Here is a 27,057-nt window from a genome sequence, read left to right on the forward strand (position 1 = left end):
TAAAATATAGGCGTCAAAGAGTTTCAAGAATCTCATTGAGTCATAATGGGAGGGCCAACACCACAAATACACTCCTCTCTTTTGAAATAATGCATGGTAAGTTTTTTTTTTTTCAGTTAAACTAACTTAACATACAGACTACATGGAATTTTAAAGGTTTCATCATAAACAGGAGTTTGATAGCCGAAAAATCACACAAAAAACAGTTTTGTTCATCTTACTGCCATATCAATGACTTAAGAACTCTAGTTAATCAAAAAATCGACTATCTTGTTAAAGTGGGATTAAATGTCTACTAGTGAAATCCCCGCGACCCGACCTCGGATAAGCGGAAGAGGATGGATGGATGGATAGTGAAATCACAACAAACCAGGAAAAAAAAAGATGTACTATTAATGGTTCCAGCCCTTAAAGTAGTTATAGCAATTATGGAATCCAATCACACAAAGAAAAGAACAAATTCTTGACTCTCGAGAGCTCAGAAATTGATAGTTATCAGAGAGGTAGTGTAGACAGTGGATGGGACAGTTCCATTTCAGCCGCAATGACAAAAGGGTCAACATTTAAAAAAACACATAAATATTTGCTTTCTTACCTAAAACTCATTATACAATATTACTAGCCGAAATGTATTTATAACAGTCAAATAATGCGGTAATAAAACAGTTAATCCTCCCTACTTCCCCACAGCAATGACCAAAAATAATACAACACACACCTAACAAGAAACACTAATGACAATTTCCAAAACACAGTCCAAATGAAGTGGCAACAGATGATGATGAACGGCAACTGGAAAATCCTGTGAACGGTTCGGTAAATAATGTAAAGTTTGTTCTACTAGTCTCCTCATGTGGTGTGGGATAAGGTGATTGGGACCGCTCCCTACGAAGAATGCAAGTCCAATCCGTACAACTCACATGAACAAGCAAGCATGAGACACACTATACATCCAGACAGGAACAAGACAATAAATGGTAATCCAAATGTGTGAAACAGCGTTTTATCAGACAGACAAATGATTGCGACTCGCCCGGTGTCTTGTCAGTTCCCTCTTTAAAAGTTCCTGCCAGCATGGTCTTCTTCCCGGCCACCCCTGCACCCTCCAAAACCAAGCAACATTGCTGGGGCAGCTGGGATATGTAGTCCTTTATTCTGTAGTGCCGCTACAATATAAAGTATAAATCAGATGCAGTACTCTTCTGTTCGAGGATAAAAAACAATGTATTACAATAAATGAAGGAGGAAAACTTGAACTATGGCATTTCAAACTGCTGTGACCACTCAAGAGATTCCCTCGTTCTTATACACTTTCTTGCGTGTTTGCTTATAGTAAGTATATTAAATGCCATCTAGTTTTACTATTTTTTTTTGCTCCCTTCGCTTTACTGCAAATTACTGCTTCTTTTGTCCCTTTCATATGTTAAAATCTAATACTTACAGACAAAAAATATATACCTATAAAGTGTGTACGACAAACTATGTCTTTAACAACTCAAAAAACAAGTGTGCTTTTATTCAAAAATAAAAGTGAATAAAAAATATATACACTGTATATCAAACATAAAACCACTTATTTTGTTATACCACGTCTTTATTTGAAAACTAACAATCTCAGACTGGGGGGAGCATGAACATGACTGAGAGAATAAAACTGAATAAAAAAAAACGCTAACTTTTACAAGTACCATAACTTACACTGGCTCATTTAACAGATACAAAAGCTACAGGCCATCTACTGCTGCTCATTACCTACCGCAAAGATCTCATCATACATTAGCACCACCTTCTCCTTCAGTGGTTTCTTGGAAGCAGAGGATTTTCGCAGCAAACCTGCTTTCTTCTCCACCTGGGCCATCTCGAAGATCTGAAAACAGACATTATATCACTATTCAAAAAATCAATTCAACACAAATAACAATATTCTAAAAATGTTATTCCAAACAACAATAGTCCAATTAATATTTTATTAATTCAAATACAAAATCCAACTTTCAATTGGTGGAGCATCAATAAGAATATGTGTACTAGATCAATTTATACTAACAACACAATTCTTAGGCTGCAAGAATTGAGTTTAAGTAAGAAATTAGAATTCAGCATTGAAGAGAGTGTAAGTATTAAACACTTATTAACAAATACAGGTTAGCAGCACCAGCATTTCAATGTTAATGGTGAATAGCGTTGTAAAATGTGCTTTGGCAATGAAGACAAAAGTTTTGAGGATAGGTAATTCTACTCACTAATGATGGCAATAGGGAGTGGCGGTATAATACGTGCTGATTTATCACATGCAAGTAATAAGTTCACTGTACTCTATACACATGACAATAATGATCCTATTAACATAAACACTTATAACAGAGAAGACTAGCAATGTCACAAACAGAATTAAAACTGATCATTTTGAAGAACATATTTTTGATCTCTCAACACTACTAGTTTATCAGTTACCACTTATGAGATAGAACATGTCTGAAAAATAACATCTTTAATAATGGACAAATATAGCTCATTATGAATGGAGTCAGTAACATGCTTCCAAACAAGCCAACTATCAACTATGTGCAGCTTGATATCTTTGAGGACTGTATTTAAAGGTACACCTCTGATGGGATAATGTCTTGGTAGCTCCAATACTTACTGACGCTTGAATTTAAACATGACCATCTGCCCTCCATGAAAAAGGCAAGACAGCATCACTTGGGACGATGTCTACTATAAATTCCAAGTTTGCACCATTCATCCAAGTCCACATTTGCACTTAAAAGTGGCAGTGTTTCATTATCAACAAAGAAGCCCATTATAAGACATATCTGGTTTATTACAAGTCAATATACCAAAAAAGGTGAATTGTCTATTTAACTTCATAAAAGTTGTTGGAAACAAAAACATTACTTTTGTTCTTTCCACAAAAGTCTTTATTTAATAAAACAGATAGATGGCTTTAGAAACTAAGGAGGTGGAGAAACAGCCATATGATAAACCATGTGTCTCTGAGCTGTTTAGTACTTGTATTACAAAGTGCCCTGAAGGGGTGCTCACAAACTGATCGAGTAATCAAATGAAGGGAGACACACGAACAAATTTGGCAAAAAAATACCTTGATTAAAAGGTGACTTTTTATTTAAGAGATAAAAGCCAATAACAAAACACAATACAATTTAAAAAAAAAAATCATAGCAAGTACAAAAGTATGTTCCAAAGACAATACATGAAAAATAACACTCATTGTCCATTTGACTCTGAGAGCTTGCAATAAGAGCTACATCTAAAGTGGTTTTACTGAAAAAATACAACAATAAAATAAAAAAATAAAAAGGTTTAGCAAAGGCCTGACATGCTTACTTCACGATTACATAATGAAGTTTTGCCAAATTTTGAAAAAAATTCAGAACATGGTAATTTCAATTTATTAAGGATAACAGTTTCTCAGCCCGTGGAGATTTCAGTATCTAAACTCAAGAGACTGCTCATTCTTTTGACAGGACATCACAGTTACTCTATAACAGAATTGTCAGAATAATTATCAGTGTTCAAAATGTTAAAATCTATATATTTTTTTGAAGGCCAGCACTGATTTTCAATTGTAAAAGCGCAGTCCTTTTAATGTTTTTTTTAACCTGTTTTGGTATGAAATTTTGCATACAAGTTGATAAATATTTTGTATGTCTTTATTTGTAACTTAGACAAAGCTATGTAATATTAGTGTTACATTAGTGAAAATTACAGCAATGGTTTGATGGTTAAGAACCCCTTCCCCACTTTTAGGAATGAGTCTTTGTAATTTTACGACAGGGTTAGTGGAAGTGCCTTAAACAAGTTTTATGCTCCACTGGTCTGATGTATGGCTGTTTGGAATTGGTTTGTATCAGAAGCCTTTAAGTATCATGATGCCCTATTGGCTGTAGGGGTTGGACAGAGAATCTATAAATTTGCTTGCTTTACCCCTCCCTCTCTTTCTCACACACCAACTGATAAAGGAGCATCTCATACCATGAACTGAAAAGGAAAACACAATGAAAAGCATAGCTCGGCAGCCATACTGAGACAGGCATGCAATCTGTTCTGAAGAAAGCTGACCAAAAATGAGGACTTAACTAGAGACATTTTAAATAACTAACAAGTCTGTGTGCTGCCTGAAACTACACATCAGCATTTATCAGGTTGTATGGCTGCCAATATTCAAATGTACTTTGCATATTATTATTTACTAGCAAAATACTCACACTTTGCAGCGCCAAAGTACTGCATTAAAATTTTTATTAAGAAGAAAATTAAACCTTTTTAAACTGAGGGAAAATATGCCAATAATTATTTGTTAAGGATCTCTTTGTATACCATGTTGTCAGTTCGGCCCTCCGGTTGTAACATGACCAAGCTGTGCGCTGAGCTTATTCTTGAGCATGTAACTTACAGTTGGCCATGTGAACAGTAACCTTGTTTCAAATCTCACAGCTTGGATTGCTGCTGTCATAATCGGTTTGAGTTTCATGGTTTGTTTCAATTACGACAGTATTTGCAGGATTTGTTGTGTTGAAGTGACATTTGACATCTGTCAAGTGTTGTAAGCACATAACCGGTTTCATCGATAAAATCACATCCAGCTTTTGAGAGTTTAAACATTCATAAACATCAAAGTGTGCACTACTGAAATCATCACCTGTGAATCTAAGATGTTTAAGAGGCATTGGCGGTTGTCGAAAGGTGTAAAATATTTGGCCATTTCGGTACACTTGAAAGCAACAACCGAACAATTCAGTGGCAGCCATCAACTCACATGCAGAACCATAGGTGAAGGGCTTAAGCATTTCACTCTTCTAGTGCTCCTGTGTAGTATAATTATCTCCTGTACCATCATCAGTCCACTCCTTGAACCTGTCCCAGTCATTCAATACATAAGACAGAATGTTCCTCCGGATATCAAGAGTGAGCCTGATATGGCCGTGCAATATGATCATCTCGATAGACATGGTAATGGGGGTTGGAATGATAAAGGAAATGGGTACCTGAGCAATGTAAAGTAAGTGTAAAATACTTACACAATAACTATAATTGTAATAAACAAACAATAAAACAGCAGAGAAGCCATGGATTAAACAAAAAAGCTGTAGTTATCAGTAGGGAGACGTGAATCCCGTGGCGAAGCAAGGAAGGGAGTATAGAGACCGGAGCGACGGACGGCCTTATATAGGCAGGCAGCCAACAACGTGGGAGGCGTTGGGATGGGGGACCCAATGCCGCCTCACACGGCGACCGAGCTGCAGGCTATGGACCTATATATGTACGCAAGTAGGATTCAGTTAGCGTTGGGAACCCGTGTACCAAATTTCTTGAAGATGGGGCCACAAGTAACAAAGACTGTTGAAAAGTTCAATATGGCGGCTGACAGTGGCATCATACCACCGAAATAAGTACGTACATTGGTTTCGGTTAGCTCAGGGAAGCCGCCTACCAAATTTCGAGAAGATGGGGCCATAAATAAAAAAGTTCAACATGCCGTACGTTGTTGACCGTTATGACCGTTACGCGTAGAATTTTGAAATGAAACCTGCTTAACTTTTGTAAGTAAGCTGTAAGGAATGGGCCTGCCAAATTTCAGCCTTCTACCTACACGGGAAGTTGGAGAATTAGTGACGTTTGGAAAATTAAATATGGCGGCCGACAGTGGCGTCATATCACCAAAATAAGTACATATATCAGTTTTGGTTAGCGCAGGGAAGTCACCTACCAAATTTCGTGAAGATGGGGCCAGCCTTCTACCTACACGGGAAGTTGGAGAATTAGTGATGAGTCAGTGAGTGAGTCAGTCAGTCAGTGAGGGCTTTTATTAGTATAGATGAATACTATCAATACTACATTATTTAAATTGTAACTTAATTCCTGCTTGTCTTTTACTACACCTAATTGCCTGAGGTTATAGATGTAGAAGGGAAGGTGGGAGTTATATGGTACAATACGTTATAAACAGTGGTAAGTCTGTAAGATTTGAGGCATTCTGACAAAGGCTACATATTAATAATACAAAAGAGGAAAGTAAAGTAATACATTACTCTACCAAGACAAAACATTACCTCACACTAATTTTGACATCATGTTATTCCAGTTGCTCTGTGCTGCAATACTTTTGTATTTTGCATGTGTTTTGATGAACACGTCCACAAAACAGATATATTTTATTTGCCACACTACTCTCCTTTTTGGTTAAAGGGTGTGCTAACATACCATTCTAACGCCTTCTCCAGCACCCAATATGTATCATTTTGTTTCTGATCCTGTTTCACTCTTAAACCTGAGATTCATGATTTGGTGTTTTAAAACCATTAAGCATTCATCACAATAAACAAAAGCTGGTTTCATTTCTCATTAAACATAAATGGAAATAACTGCCAACTTTTCAGATTTTCCATTTATTACTATATCAGCTTTAAAATCACCATTTTCTTCTTCTTTTATTGTTTCCCACTTTTATGCAGGATGATACTACACCTCCTTCCCTGACAAAAAGTTTTCCTTCAGATCTTACATTACTTTATACGATAGATAGATAGATAGATAGATAGATAGATAGATAGATAGATAGATAGATAGATAGATAGATAGATAGATAGATAGATAGATAGATAGATAGATAGATAGATAGATAGATAGATAGATAGATAGATAGATAGATAGATAGATAGAGTCAATATATGACAGACAGAGAGACAGACAAAGTCACTATATGACAGACAGAGAGACAGACAAAGTCACTATATAACAGACAGATAGATAGACAGACAGATAGACACTATATGACAGACATACAGACAAAGTCACTATATAACAGATAGATAGATAGACAGACAGATAAAGTCACCATATGACTGACTGACACAGACAGACACATACTTTATTAATCCCCAAGGGGAAATTCACAAATCATCACATGCCCATACCACTTTAATTTACCTTCCTGTATTTTCTTAGATATCTATTCCACTAGTGTCGTACCTCTGATTGTCTCATTTGTTATTCTGTCTTTTTTATGTAACTTACATCCATCTCAGCACTCAATTCTGCCACATGTAACTACTTCTCCTGCACTCTCTTTACGGCTCATGTCTCGGTTCCATTTGTCATTGCTGATCTTACCACTGCCTTACAAATCGTACCTTTAACTTTCAATCACACAATACAGCCACTATGATACCATCTTCCAAATGTTCCATCCACACTGCACTCCATTTGTTATTTCTGCACCCTCTTTTCCATCTTGGGCTACCAATGATCCTACATATTTAAATTTATGCACTAGTTTTCTGCTTTCCCTGCAGGCTATGTTCTGAAACCTAATTGTAATTAAAACTCATATATTGTCTTCTTCCGGTATACAGGTACATTTCAATAAATTAGAATATCATCAAAAAGTTGATTTATTTCAGTAATTCAATTCAAAAAGTCTAACTCATTATATAGATTCATTACACACAGAGTGATATTATTTCAAGCGTTTATTTCTTTTCATTTGGCTGATTATGTCTTACAGGTAATGAAAACTCAAAATTCAGTGTCTCAGAAAATTAAAACCAATAAAAAAAAATATTTTTAATACAGAAATGTTGGCCTACTGAAACGTATGTCAATATTCGCACTCAATACTTGGCCAAGTTACTGCATCAATGTGGCGTGGCATGGAGGCGATCACCCTGAGGAACTGCTGAGGTGTTATGGAAGCTCAGGATGCTTTGATAGCGGCCTTCAGCTCATCTGAATTGTTGGGTCTGTGGTCTCTCATCTTCCTCTTGACAACACCCCATAGAGTTTAGGTCAGGTGAGTTTGCTGGACAATCAAGCACAGTGATATCATGGTCATTAAACCAGGTATTGGTACTTTTGGAAGTGTGGCCAGGTGCCAAGTCCTGCTGGAAAATGAAATCAGCATCTCCATAAAGCTTGTCAGAAGAGGAAAGCATGAAGTGATCTAAAATTTCCTGGTACACAGCTGTGCTGACTTTGGACTTGATAAAATACAGTGGACCAACACCAGCAGATGACATGGCTCCCCAAATCATCACTGACTATGGAAACTTCACACTGGACCTCAAGCAATGTGGATTCTGTGCCTCTTCACTCTTTCTCCAGACTCTGGGACCTTGATTTCCAAATGAAATGCAAAATTTACTTTCATCTGAAAAGAGCACTTTGGACCACTGAGCAACAGTCCAGTCCATTTTCTCCTTAGCCCAGGTAAAACGCTTCTGACGTTGTCTTTAGTTCAGGAGTGGCTTGACAAAAGGAATGTTGTAACCCATGTCCCGGATACGTCTATATGTGGTGGCTCTTGAAGCATGGACTCCAGCCACAGTCCACTCCTTGTGAATCTCCCCCAAATTCTTGAATGGGCTCTGCTTCACAATCCTCTCAAGGCTGTGGTTATCCCTTTTTTCTGCCACATTTTTCCTTCCACTCAACTTTCCAATAATATGCTTGGATACAGCACTCTGTGAACAGCCAGCTTCTTTAGCAATGACCTTTTTGGTGCTTACCCTCCAGACCTTGTGTGACCATTTAAAGGCTCAGGACACTTTTGCAGGTGTTTTGAGCTAATTAGCTGAGTGTGACACCATGAGTTTACAATATTGAACTTTTTCACAATATTCAATTTTCTGAGATACTGAATATTGGGCTTTAATCAGCTATATGCCATAATCAGCAAAATGAAAAGAAATAAAGACTTGAAATATATCACTCTGTGTGTAATGAATCTATATAACGAATGAATCTATAGGAATTTCACTTTTTGAATTGAATTAGTGAAATAAATTCCATGATATTCTAATTTATTGAGATGCACCTGTATCTTTAATTATCTAACTTCCAAAGCCCTTTTCCACTCCCTCTTTTCTGGTACTACAGAACACAATGTCATCATGAAAAAGCATGCACCAGAGGGACTGGTCCTTTATCCCATGACTTAACACATTCATAACCAGATTAAAGAGGTAAGGGCTTAAAGAAGATCCCTGGTGCAGACCTACTCTAACTGGGATCTTGTCTGATACCCCAACACTGCTTTTAACAGGAGTCCTCACTCGCTGACACATATCCTGAAAATTCCTCACATACTTCAGTGGTACTCGCTTCTCTCTCATGCACCTCCAGACATCTTGACGTGCTATTTTAAACAGCATTTTCAGTGTCAAGAAAGCATACTTAGCTACCTCAACAAACATGTGTCATTTCAAGGCTGCTGGCTTGATACATATTCCTAAAACAAAAGTGAAATGAAAATTTAAAGTTACATGGGTTATATTTTTGCTTAATTTTTAAAGGGGAAATCAGTTTAGCTTACTTCTACTTATTCTTTGATTACCAACACCCCACTCTGCTAACATATCAAATCTGGCTATTCTGCACACTAGATCTGCCTTCCACAACCTGGTTTTATTTTGTTTTTTAAAACAATAACCTATGCTTCTTTTTAATTTGTATTTAAAATTTTGCTTTTTATTTTTTTTTTTAAAACCTGTAACATAATTGTATAAGGTGCTGTTGATGAAAGGGTATGCCAAATAAAAAAATAAGAAGACAAAATCATTACAATGCAACATTTATTACTTTCATTAACTCTTTTTGTGAAATGCAAATTGACTCACTGTGACATAAAATACAGATGTATACGGACTTCACAACTTTTGCCCCAGCAGAAATGCACAAAGTGGACCGGAGGACTAGATGATGCAGTGAGGTGCGGCGTCAAAAATAACTAATGCGTTTAACATCTTTAAGTGATTGTGAGCGATTTTGTATGTGTTTCAAATATGTATTACAGGCAGGTGAAGTGTCTCCGTTCCACTTTTCTCTCTGATCATGTCACTTTCCATGCAAAGAAAGTCATTTTTGGTGGAGGAGTGTCAGTCACAAGTGGTCCACGTGACGCACTGCAAGTAAACAAGCACAAATAATAGCAAAGTGTACAAAGGCATGTAAAATACAAATTTGTATGAAACAGCACTTGAGCTTTTAACCTGCGTTCAAAAATAGTTGAATACTTCCATGTTTTTAATATATTTGAACCCAAATTTTGGTATAATTTGACAGTCCTACTCAATAATTCATTTTTCTAGCGATAATTTCTCACTATTGTAAATATAAATCTGCTGTTAATTATGACCACATTTTTAGAGCTCAAACCATTATACCGCACAAGCTCAAAACTGGCAACTTTAACCCACTGCTGCTAGCTGAGGCAGCTCAGTCCTTGCTTCTGGACTTCCTCAACATCCTTCCCACCACTTGAGGGGAGATTTTTTTTTTCCTCCTTCCATCAATCTTTTGGTTACTTGACCACCACTAATGGCTAATCACACTTTTCCCCTGGCATAGCCTCCAGTGATGCCACTACCAGTAAACCTCATGTACAACAATTCAAGTTCTATTATGGATGACCAGAATTGGGCTGGGCCTGGTTAGACGAGTCTCATATGGGCCTTTGATATTCCATCTATCAGTTAGAGCACCTGTGGTTATTTAACAGGAATCCTGACATTATCTAAAAATGCAATTTTTAAAAGGAGCTGGCAAAATAATATTAGTCAAGTCAAATGTACTTATATAGCACTTTTAAAACAACTAAAAGTTGACCAAAGTGCTTTAGAACAATAAAATCAAAAAAGGATAAGAAAAAGGAGTAACAATATAAACAGAACACATTAGAATAAAATAACAAAAAAAAAAAAAACAAAGGCAAATGAAATATTGGCACTTCTGCAGTTTTTTTTAAGATAATGCAACAATTTTTCCAGTACATCATATTGTTATGTCATAACTTTTATCATATGTATATTATTTATTTGCATTCTAAGAACACAAATAAACTTAAGGGAAAAAATATTTCACACAGTAAGAGTACAGACAAAATCACTGGCTGGATAGGATAACTGCAGTCAAGTACTTCATGTAGCTATGCCTGAGTTTCTTGCACCATTCTACTGGAATATTTGACCACTCTTTTTTTGTAAAATGTTCCATGTCTCCCGGACTTGATGGCTGTCTTCTCCCAATAGCTTTTTTCAAATCTCCCCACAAGTGTACCATTAGATTTTGATCATGACCACTTGATTTGAATCCATTTCTAAATGCTTTTTAAAGTGTACTTTGGATCACTGTCATGCTGAAAAACCATGACCAAGCTTTACGACACTGAGTCCTACACTGCAGTTCAAAATTCCTTGGTAATCTTCAGATTTTATGATACCATGAACAGTTTCAAGGTACCCCATGTCTGAAGCAGCAAAGCAACCCCAAAACATTAGTGATCCACCTACGTGTTTGACAGCAGGGACCACTGTTCTTTTCTGAAGGCTTAATTTTTTTTTGTCCTGTAAGCAAAAAAGATAGTGTGCTTTAGCAAAAAACACTAATTTGGCCATGCCTGCTTAAAGTACATTCTCAAAGAAATATTTTGGCTTGTTCAAGTATGTTTTAGCAAACTGCAGTCTGGATTTTTTATGTCTCTGTGTGAGAAGAAGAGTCCTCCCAGGGCTTCTGATCTAAAATTCCTTTCAATGAGACAGAAACAGACAGTGCAAGTTGACACTGTTATACTTTATGTCTGAGGGTCAGCTTGGATCTGTTTGGTAGGTGACAAGAGTTTCTTTTTTCTCCATTCTTGTAATCCTTCACTGCATTCTTTCAGAAATGTTTTGCTTCCGTCCACATCCAGGAAGGCTGGCTACCGTGTCATGGACCTTAAACTTCTTGTTGCGTACCACAGATACAAGAACATGAAGGTCTCTGGACATGGATTTGTAACTAATTGTTTATGGTACACACACACAAACCACAAGTCAAATCACAATATTTAACTTTTAAATTACCAGCAAAGTAACTTGTCACAGGTGATTTTAAATAAAAAATACCGCAGGATTAACTTCTTGGAATCCAATCATTTCTTACAACTTATCAAAAGTGCCAGTAATTCTGTCAATCTCTGCTTTGGGGTTCTGTGTGAAATAAGATTAGATTGGAGTTTTTTTCCAAGGTTTTTGTGGTTTCTTCCAATGCAAATAAATGAAAATACATGTTAATACCAATCATTTTGTAATGTCATACATTTTGTGGAAGAATTGTTGCATTATCTGAAAAAACTAAAGCTCAAACATAGAACAGACACTAATAATTGATTAGAAGAACAGGGAGACCTGGAGGATACGTCGGGAAAGAGGAGATCAGCAAGATAGGCTGTAAGGCTTTGAACACAAACACAATCTTAAAATCCACCTGTATTTCACAGTGAACCAATGAAGAGAAGATAACATGGGTGAAATGTGACGGCATTTTTTATTGCCAGTCAATATTCTGGCGGCAGCATTCTGAATTAGTTCTAATCAGAACAGAGATAAGTGGCAAACACCAATATGACCCTATAATGACAAAAATGTGCTCCGAGATGTTTTAGGTAAGGCAGACGGAAGAGTCTGAATAAGAGTGGTAGACATTGCCAAAGTTTTGAATGCTATCAAAATCAACTAAGAATTTCACTGTACTCTGTACACAACATGACAATAATGACCATGCAAAGCTCTTTTTGGGAAGCCTGCTTATATCTGCATACTCAAAAACACATCAAAAATATTCAAGGGAAGACTGAAGTTTTTACACTCAAGTACATTTTATCAATTACCCTTCTTTTGACCCCTTTCCTTGAAGTGCTTTTCCTAATACACTTTAAGTAAAATCCAATGACTTGTATTCTAGGATACTTTCTTAGTGTATATTTAGACAATGACCACTATACAAATTTACATCCCTTTCGTCTAATTTCTACAAATTGGTTAACTGTCTCATGGTCATCACGCGTTTCAAAGATTCTCTGCTGACAAGACCTTTTCATGACCAGTGCGACTACCCTCCCTGCTGTCTCCAAATTAAGTTTAACCAAAGCATAGCCCTATATTTGAATTATCTGTCCCATCGCAGACTGCACCATATGTCGTGAGTCAACAAATGTTAAGGTAGCTGAAAAATGTTTCGTTTACCTAATGCCAACGGCTAAAAACACAAAAGAAATTATAAAAAAAAGTTAAAAAAGTTTTTATAAAAGAACACTACATAAAACACCAATCAAAGTGGCGCAATATGACTTTGTGCCCAGCCGAGAACTGGCATGCCGTTTTGGACTAAATTCCTCTCACATACCCACGGCTAGCAGGACAGTTCCTGACCAAGTGTTTTTATTGAAAAACGGGATTCACGAGATGGATGGACAAGCAGTGCCACTCACACCGTCATGTTACTGTGAGTCGCCAGTGTTGTATGATCTGCCCGCTCAGCTTGATGAAATCCTCGATCAACAGCCCGCCGGTTCCATGCGGCCTACACATGCCTGTACTTCAGCGAACTTTCCTAACTCAACAGCGGGCCAGCCCTCACTAAACATCGGGGGACTTGTGAAGACCGATACCAGTTTTTTCAGATTGTAACGTATTACTGACTCACATTAAACTAAATCTGATTATTGTTAACCGCGGCAGAATATTGCTGCCATGTCTGCATAACTGCCTCAGTCTGCACAGAGAAGATGCTTTTAAAGAACAAGCTCTTAATTGCTTCACGTCAGCTCGCCTCTCTCTAGCAGACGTCATTATCTGCTGTAAATCTAAGTGTGCGGAGCGAGGAGGGGAGTGTCACTGTACTTAGTAGGTCTGTCAGCGCCAAACCGGACTCGGATAACCCGCTGACAAATTTGTAGGAGCCGAAGATTTGCAAGACAGCAGGCTCCAGCCGGCCAATCCTACCTGCTCTGCTGTGCTCCTCTACGAATCCATCCCCTCTTGGCTTTGGAGAAAACAACAATTCTGTGGACTCGACAGTCCGGGCCAACCCGCGCACCTCCGCGGAAGCCAGCTGGGTCCTAAGGCCCGAAGTGTCACGCTCAATTTTTCTTTTTCTTTTCATTCATTCATTTCCGAATTTACCTAATCCACAACAGGACGAGGGAGGTGCTTGTCCGGGCAGTGTCCGCCCAAAGGATGGGAATCAGCGGCGGATGGGACGTCAGTCACCACTGGACACGTTCACACTCACCGTGACAATTTGGAAATCTTCATTAGTAAGTCTTTTTGAGGTGGTAGGAAACTTTGATACCAGGAGAAAACAGTGATTGACACACCGAGAATATCGAAAATGCACATGGCCGGGAATTAAATCCAGGACAGCGCGGTGGAAAAACTGATTTTTGGATTATAGTGCTTTCAGTGTTCGTACGGATACTGGCCTCGCAAATAAATCTCCTTCTCCCCAAAAAATAAACTCTACATCTATAAAACAATTTCTTCTTTAAGTTTAGGATTTGACACATGGCAAAAAAAAAAAAAATACTGACTTCCTTAGGAGAGTAGTGTTTATAATATGGACTTATGTGTTCATGCCAACATTACTTAATGTAGCACTTTTTTCAAAACGCCTTACAGGTACAGTGTGATTGTATCCGCAGGAAGAGCCGTTCTGCTAAATAAAGTTGCCTGAGGCAAACCATATTTTTGCCCCCCATGAAATGGTACATTTAGTCCACGTTAATATGTATTGCAGTACAGGTTTCGTAAAACAGTACTTCCACAACACAGTGTATCCTCGTAATATCAGACAAAATAGAACAAACTATATATATGGATAGATAGATAATTCTGAAAAAAATAAAATGTTTTTCCTTGTGGAAATCTAGACTGACGACAATGTCAAGCGCACACTTGTGACATGAGCTTTGAAGTGCACACTCAATTTACTTCCCAGGAGTTTGCAATGTGGAGAAGGCTGTGATGTCTGTTGTGCGTAATTTTACATTTTTGAAGGTTGCATGTAAATAAGGAACAGGTGTGTATGTGTAATTTTTACAATTAAGGTGAATAACTGTTATTTTTTCTGTTCTTATTAAGTAGTGTTAAAACGATACTGGTACAAGAAAATGCTGCCCTGATGATAGTTTCGGCTGAGGCGATCAACTCGTCGCCTCACCCCACACAACGGCCGTGTCCACAGACAGGTGATGTGACGTGGTCCATGGTGGACACAGTATGAGCAACAGGCTGCATTAGGCAACAGACTTTATTTTGAAAAGCACCTTTTCACAGGGAGACACGCTAGCCAATAGCTGGAGCCTTACAGACCAATAGGTCTAAATAAGTTTATATTTTCTTTCATGCAATTAACTTTTATATTGTATTTTTGGAAATATAAATTCTGTTATATTAGATATACATTGTGTATAGAAAAGAATCACCCCCTTTGAAATATTCCCTTTTTTTTCCTTTACAGCCTTAAATGAAAACACACAAAAAAATTCTTCACAGCTTTGCTTACTCAATTCAATCTATAACATCCAAGTGAAAGATATCACAACTACAGTTCAGAAGCATTATAAAAAATTAAAAACAAGACACACTGAGATTAACAAAGGATCGCACCCCAATGTCAATATTTTGTTGGACCACTTTTTGCTTTATTGAGTCTGTTGGGATACTTCTCTATCAGCTTTGCACATCTAGATTGAGCAATATTTGCCGACTCTTTTTTAAAGAACTGTTCAAGTTCGGTCAGATTGGATGGTTAGCATTGGTGGACTGCTATCTTCAAATCTTTCCATCCATCCATTATCCAACCCGCAATATTGGTAGCCTCTCTTTACCAGTTTCCACCTTGCTCTTCCATCTAGTTTGGAGGGACGGCCAGATCCAGGGAGGGTCCTAGTAGTACCAAACACTTGCCACTTCTTCATTATGGACTTTACTGTGCTCCTTGGGATTGATAAAGCTTTGAGATTTTTTTGTATCCATCTCCTGCCTTATGTCTGTCCACAACTCTATCCCTCGATCTTTTGAAAGTGGCTTGCCAGCCATAATCAGTTGCAGTTGCACTACCAAGCAAGGGAATGCTCCAGGAAACAGCTGTTTTTATGCTTCACTAATCACACTTATTACAATTGATCATAGGTGGAAGAAAGCCAGTAACCATTGTCTGCAATGGAAATGGTGCTTACTTACACCTGATTGAGTTTACAAATATTGTTTAGGAGGGGGGTGATCCTTTATTAATCTCAGTATTTCTTGTTTTTTATTTTTTAAAATTCTTTTTAACTGTAGCTGTGATATCTTTCACTTGGATGTTAAAGATTGCATTGAGTAAGTAAAGCTGGAAAAAATATTGGTTTGTGTGTTTTCATTTAAGGCTGTAAAGCAAAAAAAAATGGGAATATTTCAAAGGGGGTGATTCTTTTCTATGACCACTGTACTTTATTATTTCCTAAGGGGAAATTCAAATGCATACCATAGTAAAATAATAAAATATTGACTCAAAGGACTATAAAAAAACAGACCATACAATAAATATTATGCTAAAATAATTAGTAAATTGAAGTCTGTACTATCCTCCTATAGCTTCTGGCTAGAGTGAAGTGCTTCTACTTACACAATGGAGGTATGAGCCCGTGACTAAAAATACTACAAGAACACACCCCCAGAATAAATGAGCAGAATTGTGCATGATGGCATCCAAGTTTGCCACCATCCTCTTTTCCACAACAGCATTCATAGTGTTCAAAGTCAGTCCTCTGATGTAGCTGTCTTTTCTAATAAATTTCTTCAATGTTTTTCATCAACTGAACTCAAGTTTCTTACCCAGTGGATCACAGCATACAGCAATGCACTGGCTACAAACGGACTGATAAAAGATTTTATAGCCACTTGACTGCACACATCAAAAGATCAGAGTCTCCTCAGGAAGTACAGTCTGCACTGGCCCTTCTTATACAGCACCATTGTATTGTCAGACAAGTCCAGTGTGCTGTTCATATGGACCCCCAGGTACTTGTAGCTCTGCACCACCTCCATCTCCATCTCCATCCTGGCTTGTGGCTGCTTTGCACAGCTCAATCGCACAGCTATGCAGAAAAGCATTTGTTGCTTGCAATCAGGTAACAAAAAACCTGTTAATAAAGTATCAATTTAGTTTAAACCCGCTATTTGCCATAAATATGATGAAACAGTATGATTGGGTGAAGCAGTGGCCAGTGTTCATATCGTACATCATTAGTGGCTCAGGTCAAGGATGTGAAAAGCACAAAAGAGTAAACGTATTTATAAAACACAAGAAATTCATCACAGGCTTCATGCTTGTTTTTGGATTCACAGTGGCCGATGATGGTGTTTAACTCTTTTTTGCTCAGTTTAATAAGGTCAGAGCATTTGACCAAAGGGGAACTTCAGAGCTGTGCTTGCACATGTAAACCAGGTTTCTGTTTTAACAGAGGTTCTTATATTATCCCGATTTTGTGTGTGTATGTAAACATACATTTAATTACAGGTAAGACACAAGTACCCAGAAGTAGGAGGTAATGTGTGGTACCTTGCCTGGAAAGCTTCAAGCACTGACTTTTAGAAAGTCTGCTAGGTTATGCAGGCTGGGAGGCCTTAAGAACTTTGGGCATACATGTATACAGTAACTCCAGTTCTAAAATGACTTCCCATTAAGCTTAAAGAGGAATCTTAAATTGTGCTTTTGTCATACAAAGTCATAAATGGCTTAACAACCCCTCCAACAATACATTACACTAGGAGATACACCAATCAGCCACATAGGAAGCAAAGGCTAGCCCATCTGGACTGATACAACAGAGATCCACTATGACATAAATTTCTGAAAAATGTAATGCTGACCATGAGAGCAAGGTGTCAGTGCACATAGGTATCACAGCTTGCGGCATATGGCATTGCGTATCCACAGACTGGTCAGAGTGCCCATGCCTACCCTGTCCACCACTGAAAGTGCCTATAATGGGCTTGTGAGCATTAGAACTCGACCACAGAGTATCTGGGGAAGAGAATGCAGCAGGGTACACTATGGAAAGAAGGTAAGCCAGCAGAGGAAGTGTGACGCTCTGGGCAATGTTCTGATAGGAAACCTTAAGTCTTGGCGTTAATGTGGATATTACTTTGAAACGTACCACCTACCTGAAGATTGTCAAAGATGACATACATCCTTTCATGGAAAAGATATTTTACTTGATAGCAGTGACCTTCTTGAGAAGGGTAAGGTGCCCTGCCATGTCACAAAAATTCTTCAGGAAGGGTATGAGGAACATGATAGTTCAAGGTGTTGGCTTCTTCCCCAAATTCCACAGATCTCAATCCAACTGAGCATCTCTTGGATTTGCTGAAAAAGCATATCTGATCGGGAGGCCCCACCTGGCAATGTAAAGGACTAAAAGGATTTGCTGCTAATGCCATTGTGCCATATATCAAAGGACACCTTTGGAGGTGTTTTGAAGTCTGTACCTTGACGAGTCAGAGCTGTTTTGGCACTAGGGGGACTTAATATTAGGCAGGTGATTTTAATGTTATGGCTTATTGGAGTAGAGCTTTAGAATGTAGGGCTCTGGAATGATCTCCCTTCCAAAATTAGAGCAGAATTTTCATCAAAGTTAAGGACTTAAATTAATTAAGACTTTTATACTGTGGTTGGATCTGCCACTAAGGCTCTTTCGCCATGTGTTGATTTTTATTGCAGCTGTTGATTTACTACTGGTGAGTCTTTTCCATCTTCTTTCACTTCTCTGTGTTTATAGGGTGGCACTTGGTCCTCCTTGGAGTGAATATGAGATCCTACAATATAGTATTATTTTCTATATCCTGAATATAAAAAAAAAAATGTGTTTTTTTGTTTATATAAAATGATAATTTTTAAACTGTGGCTGAACTACAACAGTTGCACTTTGGACTTAAAACCATACTGTAAAAATGTATTTACTACTGCATGTAGTTTCTTTCTTTCAAGATTTTCAAATATCTTACCATATTGTTTCACTTTAGAACTCAAAAATAAGCTCTCTTCAATTGACACACCAATCCAGAAGACATAAAATAACCATCTAAGACAAATATTTTTGTGAACTAGCTAAAATTCCTAAGACTTTGGTAAAGTACTATATAGATAGGTAGATAGCTAAAACTTTATTTGTCCTGAGGGGGAAATTTAGCTTTTTACAGATGCTCATTGAATAAATTAATAAATATATATACACATATACACACACTACCGATCAAAAGTTTTAGAACACTTCAGTTTCTCTTCAAAATTAATCAGTTGAAATGTAATGAATGGCCTAAAATGGTGAAAAGGTAAGCAGGAAACTGGCAGAGCAAAACCTGAAAAAAATGTACATTTCAGAATATTACAAATGGGCCTTATTCAGGGAATAACTAATACGTTAGAACCTACAGATATTCTGTGGAAATTAAAGTAAATTAAGCCTTGCAAGTTGAAGCAAACAATTTTCACAGGTGTCCCAACTTTTTGTGTTTATGTTGCACTTCTTCTATACATACTGCATACTGTATTTGTGGATACTATATAGCACACTGACCTCATAAGTGGAAGTGGGCTTGATAAGATGAAATTGAAATGAACTGAATGCAGCAGCCAGCCCATGTTAACCACATCAGGTGTCATCTTGTGTGCATCTGCCAGTGATTCCATGAAATTGAAAGAACCGTCCAGAAGAGTGGGTTGGAGTGCAACATTAAGATTTTCCTGAGCCAGGGCAGAATGTAAAGCATGTTAGGTTTTTAAAAACAAGATAAAGCACCTTATGTCAGTGATGTGCTGCAGCAATCAGAAGTAAACTGATTTGTTTAGTTTATCATGACTTAGTAATATGTTGCAATCTAAAAAGACTTGTATCAGCTTGCAGCTGGGTGTGGCTGAAAAATTGCAACAAAGACATAAGTAAAAAAAACCTCACTGATTCTCTAAACACACATTTCTAACAAAATATGACAAGGAGCTATAGTCTGTCCCAGCAACATTGGGCATTAAGCAAGAACTAAGCCAGGACGGGATGCCCATCCATCAAAGATTTAAAAGTCTGACTTGGTTCTTATTCCGTTGTACAATATGCTCTACTCTGTCACCCTACAGTTGTTTTCTAAACCCTCAAGTAGCTTGGTTGATAAAGTGTGCTTGACAAGGGAGTGCTAACACGTCTGTCCTAACCTTTAAGGTTTAAAAAAAATCAGCCTATTTTTCTCAAATCTCGCTTACTTTTACCGTTTAACATCTATTATTTGAGAATATTGAGAGCTTAGTACACTAAGTGTTAGTAACTCTGCTCCATTCATTTATTTTTGTATAGTGTTCTATTAGGATCCCTAAGGACAAATGGTTTTTTATTCAGTTACCTGAAATGCTTACATAGTATAAAATGTGAAAAAAATGTGTAATTTTGTTATAATTTTACTATGAAAAACTGTTTACACAGTATATCCAATTCCTAAGAATTCAGATATTGATATATGTAAATTTAACAAATTTTGCTCTTCAAATGTTACTTTTACTTCTGCAGTAGTAGCAGAACTGTTAATGCTGTTACATATCTTGGAGTACAGTTAGGTCTTAAACCAGTAACACATTAGACAACTTCTAGTTGGAAGGTATGTCAAACTTGCCAAGTGCCATTGCTGACCTTGTCACCTGTGGATGTCAGATTACCTGACGAGTTTCACAGGGTATGACAAATTAGATGACTCTGTGGCAACCTTCCAGCATAGTTCCACATTTCCATTATCCAAGTATTGTGAGTTCACCCCTTTTCTGACAGCCAATAACGTGATACCTGGCTGTGCTGGTGCTATGCAGGTACGGTAAGTTTGGCCACAATCTCTGTTCTTTTTTTTTTTTTTTTTAGTTCTGCTTTGGTACATAATACATGACACAACAGACACATTAGCTTCTCTTCTAATTGTGAGGGCCATAATGCTTGTGTTCTTTATTGCTTGTTATTGCATTCTATGCATTGTACTTCTGCCTCAGTGTTCATTGATTGTCAGCTCCTAAACACATGGAAACCACCCCTAAATCAAACCAGTTTGACCTTGTTTTGGCAAGTCGCAGAAAATGTCAGACTACATGACTGATTATCACAGGAGCACTCCCTGGCTGCATCAGACTCACTAAGATTTTGTAAATGAACTCTGAAACTGAAAATCACTGGAAAAATTGTGTAGAGTGACATAGCCTTTACATCACTCACCTCTTTACATCTCACTTTAAGTCAAAGGAACTTACAGAGCACAAACCTTCAACATAATTGCATCTATATTCTCTTGGAGGTCTGGTGGGTGATGTGTTTCTATGTTGGACTGAATTGGCTGACCGATTCCTTAAAATCCACTCCTTTGATAGCTACGCCGCACAGTCTTATCTTTGCAACAAGGTCATTCATTCTTTCTCTCACTTTGTGAACATGCTTATGGGAAGTCTATCCCAGCATCATTGGGATCAAGGAAGGAACCAGCACTGGACCAGGTGGCAGGATATTCTAAGCGATTCTCCTTGATATTTAACATATGGTGTGTAAGCACACCCTGCAGTAAACCTGATGCCCTATACAAAGTTAGATCCCCCCTTTTACCCAGTACAGCCAGGACAGTTATAGTTTCCCCAGTGAATTGCTTGCGAATTGAAGGATGGGAGAATGAAGGAATAGATGAAGTCATCCTAAACTGTCCATTTTTGTAAAGTGCAAGAAAACTGGATTACAGTGGTTAAACTCATAAGGCTATGGGGTGAATGTGCAACTTGTGCAAGCCTGTAGGACTGTAATTACTATGCCACCCAATAAACAATAAAGCAATACCATCTACTTGACCGCTGACAGGATTCTTGTTACTCATGATATTGGAGAGTGATGAGGTATTATATGTTGGTTGGAAAAGCAACTAAGAGCTTCACTGTATTCTGTACACATGACTATACTACAACTAGTGAACTGTATGCAGAGGAAACTTTCAAGAGAATAATGGACACTCCAGCACTTATGATCAGAGGTCTGGAGTGTAGAGAGGACGCTGTCTCAGGGTGGCATGAGTGCGCCTACCAGACCAAAGCAGACCACAATTTTGAGCTTCTTCTGAAGAGGCTCTCGTAATCATAAATGCTAAACAGGATTAAGGACTGGTGGTGTGAGAAGGTCCTGTTCAGGTTCACTCACCCTTAAAGCAGGCAGACATGTGAGGGCTACTGTGTAACCAGTTACACTGGCTCCATTAAAAGAGTTATATTCCATCACAAGACACCTAAAAGGCCAAATCAAATACAATGAAATCAGTAGCTTCAGCATTACTCCTTGCCCTTGCTATGTTTTACTAAACAACATTTGCATATTTTACTGTACTTAAATACAGTATATCATCCATTTCTAACCTGTTCCATCCATTTCTGGGTCATAGCGGGCCAAGGTTTAACTTTTCAGTTTTTTTTCATATTGTCCTCCATACTCTACACAGGCTTAGTTACTGTTAAAATAAACTCAATATTATAACTGACATATGGCCTGTTGACAATGGTGGACAGGATAACAGAAACTCCAGCATTACCATAGAAATAAATCTTTGGAAGTCACAGTTCTGATGACTCAAACCAACTGGCTGTCCACCCCATCTTGGGCATTTAGTTCACAATACATTCACACTGGGAAAATTAATAGCTATCCGAACAGCTTATGGTATTGGGAGGAAAGTCAGAGTACCTGGACACAAACTCACATAGACACAGGGAGAATATGCAAGCACTGGACAGACTGCAGCTGGGTTCTAGATTTGAAACGAGTCTGCTGGAACTGTAAGATGGCAGCAGTACCAACCACCGCGCCACCATGCTGCTCTATTTCAATACACAGAAACTGCAGGCCCTGGCCACATGTACAGTGCCAGTTGAACACCTTAAATACAACCCAGCAAGACTTTGTGTAGATCACTACAACTACTCAGCAAAACAAAAAAATTAAGGGAGATCAGCAAATGTTTAAAGTATTTTATGCCCATTAAGAGCTGTAAGCTGTTTTGCAGCACTGTCTTCTAGATAAGATTTATCTTCTCAGAATAATTAGTGCTGTTTAAGGCAGCTAGTGACTGAATGTATAGGCTGTAGTCTTCGCACTCACAGCTATCCATCCCTCCATCCATTTATTAAATGAATCCATGTTTTAAAACATAAGCAGTGGGACAAATTAATGGGGATGACCCAGCACTATTAGCTAACAGCCAAGCTGTCATTATATTCCAGAGACTTTCATTTTAGCCAGTGTCCCCTGATTTGTGATTTCCAAATTAAACTAAAAGGCTCTGAATAACCAACTCTGTAGACAACTAAGAATTCTGAAGACCTGGGCTGGGACCTTATGCAGCTCATTTTTCTCAAATAACATACCACACAACAGTTTTAAAGAGAATGTATGATTTGGAATACTCAAAGGTTGATACTGTCCGGCACACGCTCTCTGCAATTGGAGAGCGACAACATTTTCCCATTTACACCACCACTCTAATGTGTTCTGATTCTGACATTTCCACATATCTGAGACATATCAGATGTTGGTGTAGACACCCCAAACGAAAAAGTATCAGCAATCAAAAGAAAGCTGCTTTCGCATGTGGTACTGAATTCTGACTAATGTCCAATAGTTTTATCTTAGGTCCGTGTTTTTATCACATATCTTATCTAATCTTATATCACAGCTTGAGCTAATTCAAAACTCTGCTGCAAGAGTCCTAACACGGACCAGCAACAGTGAGCACATAACACCCATCCTCCTGCTTTGCCTCCAGTGGTTCCTATTACAGAATTGAATATAAAATTCTATTAATAACCTACAAAGCTTTAAATGGCCTTGCACTAGGCTACATCAGTGACCTTCTCCATCACTATCCTCCTGTTCGCCTACTAAGGTCCTCTGATTCTGGCAATCTTGTTGCGCCCCATTCAAACCCGCACTCTATGGGTGACAGGAAACAACTTAAAGCTCATCTATTTAGGACGGCTTTTAACTTAACCTGACATTCTGCGTCCTCTTTCAGTCTTCCTTTCTGTGCAGATCCTCAGTACAATCTGTGTGTGTTTTATACAACAAATGATGTTATTTATTAGGCTTTCCTTTAGTACTGAATTTAGTATTTTACTCTGGTTTATTGTATATCATCTATCTGTTCTAATATTATATTCAGGAAACATCTGTATTTAATGTTACATATACTTGCTTTGTTTCTTTGTGAGACTCTGTGAATGAGACGCCTTGAGAATGGGAAAGGCACTATATAACATTTATTATTATTATTATTATTAAACAGTCAAATTGAATTTTAGCTCAAATATATAGTGCAACTACATAATTTTTGTGCACTGTGTGAGTTGTACAGGGTGGTCCAGATCAAATTATGCAGATCCATATCATCTGGATGACTTTGATTTATGTGGGCAAGATTCTTCATGTCGTCACTTCTCGATGGTCTGGGATTTTTCGGGTGATTTTCTATGTAATAAATTTAATAAGTTATAGCGTAATGAAAATTGCATAAATAGATCTGGACCACCCTATACATAGATTACTGAAGAACATCATAAGTATAATATGTGGGGATCAATATTTACACCTTACCCAAGTCATATTGCATGTTAAGTGCAGGCATTCCACATAATGAGTTGAGTTTGTTAACGGTCAGACCTCATCTAGACCAAGTAATGTGATGAACACAGACATCAGGTGGAATTTCTTCACCATTTTCAATTTGGAAGAGGCATTTAATTAAAAAGATCAATGGTGTGCAAACATGACAACGCTGAGGTACTATATTAAGGCAGAAACCATAACAGTTCTAGATGGGTCATGTTTACTTTGGAGCATCAGTAAGACAACTTCATAGATATCAAGTATGTCACTTTGTATTGTTTGATAGTACAGCCTTTGATACTGAGCGTTTAACAGTTCAAAGAGGTCTTCAGACATATTGGATAAAACAACAATAAATGTTTGGCACAGAATAACATTGTGAATACCATTGTAGAGTGTAGCAATATCATTATTGAATACTAAAGAAAAGAATAAAGAACAACAACTTACATTTTTCCAGTCATGCACTGTAATGTTAAATTTAATCAGATGGAGTTACTGCAGGTCTATGTTAGTGTGCATCTGCAAAGGAAATAAGGTTAAAGGTTATTTCCACGCTGAAAAGGAAAGATGCTTAAGAACACCAAGTTTTGACTGTATAACCTTCATCTAAATAGACAAAACTCCTGGTCTCTAACCTGCTTTGAATTTAACCAGATGTTCACAGAGGTGTTTCTAGTTTGATACACTACAGCTGCTCCGATGTCCACCATACCTCTTCAGCCCCCTGCCCCAGCTGGTAATCCCATAATCCTTTGTGACATGCATACACTGATGCCACTGTAAAACCTTTTATCTCCTAACCCAATGCCCCCATACATAACACTGCCTGTGTGCTGCAAAAGTCTGGATTGGAAACTTGACCATTTATTATTGAAAATTTGCCCATCCTCCTGAAAGTTCTGATCTGTGCTACTGTACCTACCTACCCTTGAAGTCAAAATGCACATGGTGATTGAAACTTGAGGTTTGCCGCTAATGGTTTCATTTATTCCCATTTAATATGAAGTGTCAATTCAGGATCAGCAAGAGCTGCTTAATCAGAGTAGCAAAGGTGCCGAGTATCACAACAGAACACAGAGAGTTAAAACAAATGAGTTATTTCAACAGTTACATCCTTGAGGCAAAGACCCTCTGGGCATCACTACTGATAGAGGGGTCACTCCACAATCTGTGGGCCCTGTATCTAAAAGCCATATCATCTACCATAGCTTTATTTACTTCAGGAATTGTAAGGACTGCATCTGTGGAAGTATCAAAAAGCATTAAATCGGGGGACTAAATCAGTAACTAATTTCTCAAAAATAGGATCTTCTATTGACCTCTAAACTTAACTGGAAATCTTGTCGAAACTAAATCACAGCAGTTATATAATCGTACAGCCCTCACTTGAGTTGCGACATTTACTTCAGTTATGGTTCAAGCAGCATAACATTCATAAACCTACTTAATTTAACTGCTGAGCTGAAACAAAACAAACTGAAAAGGCCGAGAAGTAAACCTTGTAATATTACAACAGACGAGGCAGTTTGTGTGGTGAGAAACTCTTTCATTTTACTATAGCTTTAAAACCAAAGACGTCAAACACATCATTATGGGAACTAACAGATCAAAACAGAAACACTAGGAATGCTCAATTACATTTTTGATTGATTCATAGATAGAGGGGTGACTAACCATAGATAGCGAAAGAAAAGGCGCTATGTTGCGCCCGACCCGACACAGATTCACCCGATGGCTTTTGCAAAAATAAATACATTTTTATTTTTCTTCCCCTGTGGGCGCACGTCTTCCCCGTGACCCACAGGCAATACACAGTCCCAATAACAGTACTAAGCGCCACTACAACACACTCTCTTCTTCCTTCACCACCACTCCTCACCAAGCTTTGTCCTCCTCCCACCCGACTCTGGCCACTGAGTGGTGGTCGTTGGCTCCTTTTATAGTTCCCCCGTAAGTGCTCCTCGTGTTTGATCACCGAGGTCCGGCTGCACTTCTGGGTGTGATGCATTTGCTGCCCACATGGGCTCAATTGCCCCAAACACAGCACCCCCTGGAGGTGCCTGCAGGACCCAACAGGGCTGCACCCTGCTCCAATTCCCAGGGAGCCCCGTGGGAAACCGAGGCACTGCTCCACCCCAATGGGACAGCCATCTAGCGTCCAGGGGGAGGTATTGCACTGTCCAGGGCTGCTCCCCCTGAATATATTGTGCAGTGGCGTCCCAGCTAGGCATAGATGCCAGCCGCCTGCCACAATAGATAGATAGATATTTTTTCTTTTTAGATAAACTTATTTTGCACAATAGAAAACATAAACACATCAGTATTATACATTAAGAAATACAATTTCACAAGAAAGTTGATAAATTACTCCACAACTACTCCGCAGTACACGTCTGTAATTAAAATTATTGTCCATGATAAATAAGTTTTTTAAACAGAAAAAAACAAATCATAATTGCATTCTACACCACACACATTACCCCATTACTACTCCCACAGTACACTTCTCATACTCCAAAAAACCTTTAAGATATTACCAGTACTTTCTATTTATTATCAGTTTGCCACCCTCAGCA

General features: G+C 38.1%; 1 protein-coding gene across 3 annotated transcripts in view; it reads right to left on the reverse strand.

Annotated features, from left to right (window-relative positions):
* armh3 (armadillo like helical domain containing 3) overlaps positions 1-27,057 on the reverse strand; it is a 196,803-nt gene that overhangs the window by 167,162 nt on the left and 2,584 nt on the right. For 2 of the 3 annotated variants that reach the window (XM_039775147.1, XM_039775131.1), the window contains 2 exons: positions 24,929-25,000; positions 1,757-1,867 (listed from right to left, as the gene is read on the reverse strand). In XM_039775147.1, coding sequence (XP_039631081.1) covers positions 1,757-1,858 — 102 coding nt within the window. In that variant the 5' untranslated portion in view covers positions 1,859-1,867; positions 24,929-25,000. Of the gene's footprint in view, positions 1-1,756; positions 1,868-13,781; positions 13,975-24,928; positions 25,001-27,057 lie in introns of those variants that run through there. The other variant, XM_039775140.1, reaches the window with a different exon arrangement.

Source organism: Polypterus senegalus, chromosome 1 (genome assembly GCF_016835505.1).
Source record: "Polypterus senegalus isolate Bchr_013 chromosome 1, ASM1683550v1, whole genome shotgun sequence".
In the NCBI taxonomy this organism is placed as follows: domain Eukaryota; kingdom Metazoa; phylum Chordata; class Cladistia; order Polypteriformes; family Polypteridae; genus Polypterus; species Polypterus senegalus.